Here is a 4019-nt window from a genome sequence, read left to right as displayed (position 1 = left end):
GACAACAAAAATTATCCTTCTGCTTTGCAGACTCTTGGCTGTTAGTGAGGCCTGGAGGGAAGGAGAGGCAGGCTTAACCACTCAATACCTCTGAGAGGGTTGTCTATGTGTTTTTGTTATCTGGCAGTGAGTGACAGTGTAACTTTGATGGCCGAGGGTCTGACGGTGCTGATGAGCCACTGAACCCGTCCAGAGCTCAACCTCATGCCTGCACTCTTCCCTTGCAGAGACGGCTCAGCATGAACAACAGCACTGAAAATAACGCGCTGCAGGATGGCATCGCACTACTTAAGATGATTGTCTACACCCCAGTGCTCGCTTTGGGGATCCCACTGAACGCAATTGCCCTCTGGGTCTTCTGCTGCAAACTCAAGGGGTGGACTGAGACCAAGGTGTACATGATCAACCTCATCGTCGCGGATAGTTTCCTGCTCTGTTCCCTGCCTTTTGTGATATATTTTAACAAGTACAACCATCCTATAGACCAGCTGTGTGTTGCCATAGACAACATCTATTTTACAAATATGCCTATGAGCATCTTTATTATCACCTTGATTGCAGTTGATCGATACATTGCAATCAAGTTCCCTCTAAAAGCAAAGGCTTTTCGATCCCCACTGAAATCAGCTTCTATCTGTGGCTTTCTTTGGATAATGCTCATAATTTATTCCAATGTCCATCCAAAATTTCAGAGTAGGTGGGAAAGATTCTGCTTTCAGAGTCGATCTCTTGACCCTAGCTATTTTTCTTTATTCGCTAATATCTTTGGATATTTTATTCCCTTAGGTATTGTGATTTTTTGCTCAGTACAAATCATCAGATGTCTCAAAAAGAACATGGCCACAAGCCCCCATGAGACAAAATTAATCCAGAAGGCAGTGCACATTGTTTCTGTGAATTTGTGTGTGTTCACTGTATGTTTCTCCCCTTTCTACATTACACTGATCGTGCGGTTCATAGTGGATGTTACTGAAGCTTCTTCTATGGTGTCAGCAGTTAACACCTCTATTAAGATCTCTGCATGCTTAGCAAATTCTAACTGCTGTTTGGATGCATTTTGCTATTATTTTGCAGCCAAGGAATTTCCAGAATTTTCTTCTATGTTCCCCACCTGTATGACGTCCAAGACAAAAAAAAGGCAAGAGTCACAGCCACCCACAGGTCAAGTCATGGCATGAACAAGGTGCAGTGCATGAGATGTTAAGTGTCACTCTGCTGCTGAAGTTTTGAGGCAGAGGGTATTGAACCACCTACAGTATGTGCAATCATTGTAGGTATAGGCATACCTGCAAAACAGAGCAACTCCCACCAAAGGTCTGATATTAACTTGAATTGTGCCCTTCTGTCCTCAGTGACTTGACTTCAGCTCTGATTATAGTCTTCTATCATTGTATGGCAGCTTCAGGCACCTCCTTGTTATTTTGGTTAGCTTCATGGTCCCTCACTTTCAATGTCTTCTGAATAATAAACCTCTCAAAAATTTCCTCCATGGACTGCAAACCCATGTACTGCTCATTTAAACCTAAGTGAAAATTAACAATTATTTCCCCTACAGAAGACTGTCATCTTTCTCTTCCTGAAAACAGCAGTCTGAAACCTTTGTCCAGACATTGTCCAAACAACATAGGAAATTACTAGTCCCATCACAGAAATTATCCCCCACCCAAAGTTAGATCTATCTGCTTTGTGTCAATACTCTGGCAGGTGGCCCAACAAGATGGAAGCTGCAGTGAGCAACTGTGGCATAAAAATGAATGAAACTACTCAGGTCATTCAGCTGATAATTTATGTCACAATTTTCATCTTTGGTGTATTATTTAATGCTCTGGCATTACTGGTATTTCCCTGCAAGCAGAGATAAAGGGCTTTGAGTGTATGTGACAAATTTTATCGTTGCACATTCTTTGGCCATCATTCTACCTTTAAAGTCACTATTCATTTATTACCATTATACACAGGAATATTATTAGTGCCAAATTATACTGGAGATTGTGAGAGAAGACTTAGTTACTGCAGTATAAGAGCTGCCTCACAAAAGGTTCTTTAACAGTGCAACCCAAAAATGAGCAAGGAACTTTCTGATTCCCTGAAGAGGTATGTTCTACCTTGGATAAAAATTTTTATCTTGCTTATATGTCAAGTTCATGATGGGTTTCTTAGATCCTCCTTCAGTCCGAACAAAACTTCAGCTCTCTGAGTGCTCCCATAAATGTAACAGATGAGTTATCAATTCCTGGGCCACAACAAACTACCTGCCACCATGCAGCACTGGAATAGCAATCTGTGAGGAAAATGACATGGTTATCCACAAATATTTTCTGTTTTCTAGCACAAGAGTCTGGCAAACGATGATGCAGCAGCCATAGTCCTTCAGCAGCTCCAAGCAGCAGGGCTGAACCACTGCATTTTGCTAACATTTCAGCAAGATATAACTGTCCTGCCCCTTAAAAGAAAAAGATGGTAACTGTTGCTTCAAGATCAAATGACCAAAATGAAATTGCAGTCAAAATTTAGGCTTGAGAAAAAAAAACTTAAATAAACCCACAAGGAAAAGCCTATGAAGCAATTCAGGATCTTGCTTTTATGTGAGTGAGTAGCCATCAGAACTAGAAATTTTGACCTTCCTGTGCAGGGAAGGCAGAGACTGGCATAAGAGAGTATTTTGATGTTTGTTGGCATTTGGTCAGGCCTGAAACCCCAGAGCTCCAGGGGACTGAAGGACACATACTGGGGAGTTTAGTGAGTTAGTTGGATGCTGCTTTCAGGTTTTGGAGGTGTGTCTCTGTGATTTTGTTTCCTTGGTGCAGCAGAGCTGTTCCGATTGCCAGCACTGCCTGGTAGTGTCCAGGGGATTCCACAAGCACTGAAGCAGCGGCAGGCAGCTGGGAAACTTTGCCATGCCCTCCCTTGTGTCTTTCACAGAGCCACAGAGCCAGTCCCTTCAGTGTTGATGCTGCAGGAGTGTGGAGAGGGCTATAGCATAGAGAGCCCTGCCGGCACGTTATCTGCTCTGGCTCAGCTCCATGCCCCCTTCCTGAGAAGGAAAGGGGAAACAGTCCCAAGAAGCAGGGCTTATCATTGTGTGAGATCGATGCAGTGACCCTAACACTGCCATTTCACAGGCTGTCCATGCTAAAAATATGATTGACATATTCTGCTGCCTACCCTGTAGTTCTGTTTTGGTCAAGATCTGATGTTGCAGCGTCACATCTTGAAAGAGAAAGCCAAGAAAAAAACCCACGTGGGGCAGAGGCTCTGCAGAACCCTAATGCTGCAGGGTAACATTGTCAAATGGCCCCCCTCCCATGTGTGGAAATGGTACTAGTACATCTTGCACTTTGCCAGAAGATCAGTGCACTTCAACTGGAACCAGCATGGCACAGTCTCTGGGAGGCAGGGGAGACGGAGATCTTCCCTGCAAAGGAGGCGGGAGCCCATCAAAGCTGTCTGTCAGCAATCTGTACCAGGGTACAGAAAAACCTCATCAGAAGGGCTTTCTTTGGCTGGTAAACAGTCTCAAGCAGGACATCAGGCAGAGCTTAGAAGGGAAGGAAAAATGATCAATCATATAGAACAAAAATGTAAAGATCAAACAGATCATAGCAAATTCTTCCTTTAGATTTGAAAAGCTACCTAGAACTTGAAAGCAAAGAAGTGAGATCACCCAGTACTGCTGCTGATAAAAACAAAACAATTGTTCAGATGTGCCCTGAAAACTACCTGATTATCACAACTTCCATTATGGATGAGGAACCAGAGAAGTCCAAAAATTTAAAGGAATGAAATCTCACAGCAGCAGCCAGGCAAAGTCAGTCAGAATAGAACTGGGGTAGAAACCACCAAACACAGTCCTTTTCCCAGGCCTGGACGGGGAAAGGGAAGGCTCTTGCCAGTGACAGAGCTACTATGCTCAGGTGCAAAAAAAGTGCAGTTTCACAACACATCTAAAATACTAGATGTTAGGGAACAAATAGAAAAGCAAAACAAAAGTGGGAAAATATTCCCTTATGGAGATATTT

At 43.2% G+C, this 4019-nt stretch overlaps 1 protein-coding gene across 1 annotated transcript; it reads left to right on the top strand.

Annotated features, from left to right (window-relative positions):
• Positions 1 to 236: 236 nt before the first annotated feature.
• GPR35 (G protein-coupled receptor 35) lies at positions 237 to 1240 on the top strand. Its single transcript, XM_017835094.1, has one exon. The coding sequence runs from the start codon at positions 240 to 242 to the stop codon at positions 1176 to 1178; it is 939 nt and encodes a 312-aa protein (XP_017690583.1). The 5' UTR covers positions 237 to 239; the 3' UTR covers positions 1179 to 1240.
• Positions 1241 to 4019: the final 2779 nt, after the last annotated feature.

Source organism: Lepidothrix coronata, unplaced genomic scaffold, assembly GCF_001604755.1.
Source record: "Lepidothrix coronata isolate B3197 unplaced genomic scaffold, Lepidothrix_coronata-1.0 Scaffold248, whole genome shotgun sequence".
Classification (NCBI taxonomy): domain Eukaryota; kingdom Metazoa; phylum Chordata; class Aves; order Passeriformes; family Pipridae; genus Lepidothrix; species Lepidothrix coronata.
This window is presented reverse-complemented; position numbering and strand designations above follow the sequence as displayed.

Bases quoted from the DNA above. Each gene is read 5' to 3' on its own strand.
- GPR35 (XM_017835094.1), top strand. From the start codon at position 240: ATGAACAACAGCACTGAAAATAACGCGCTGCAGGATGGCATCGCACTA.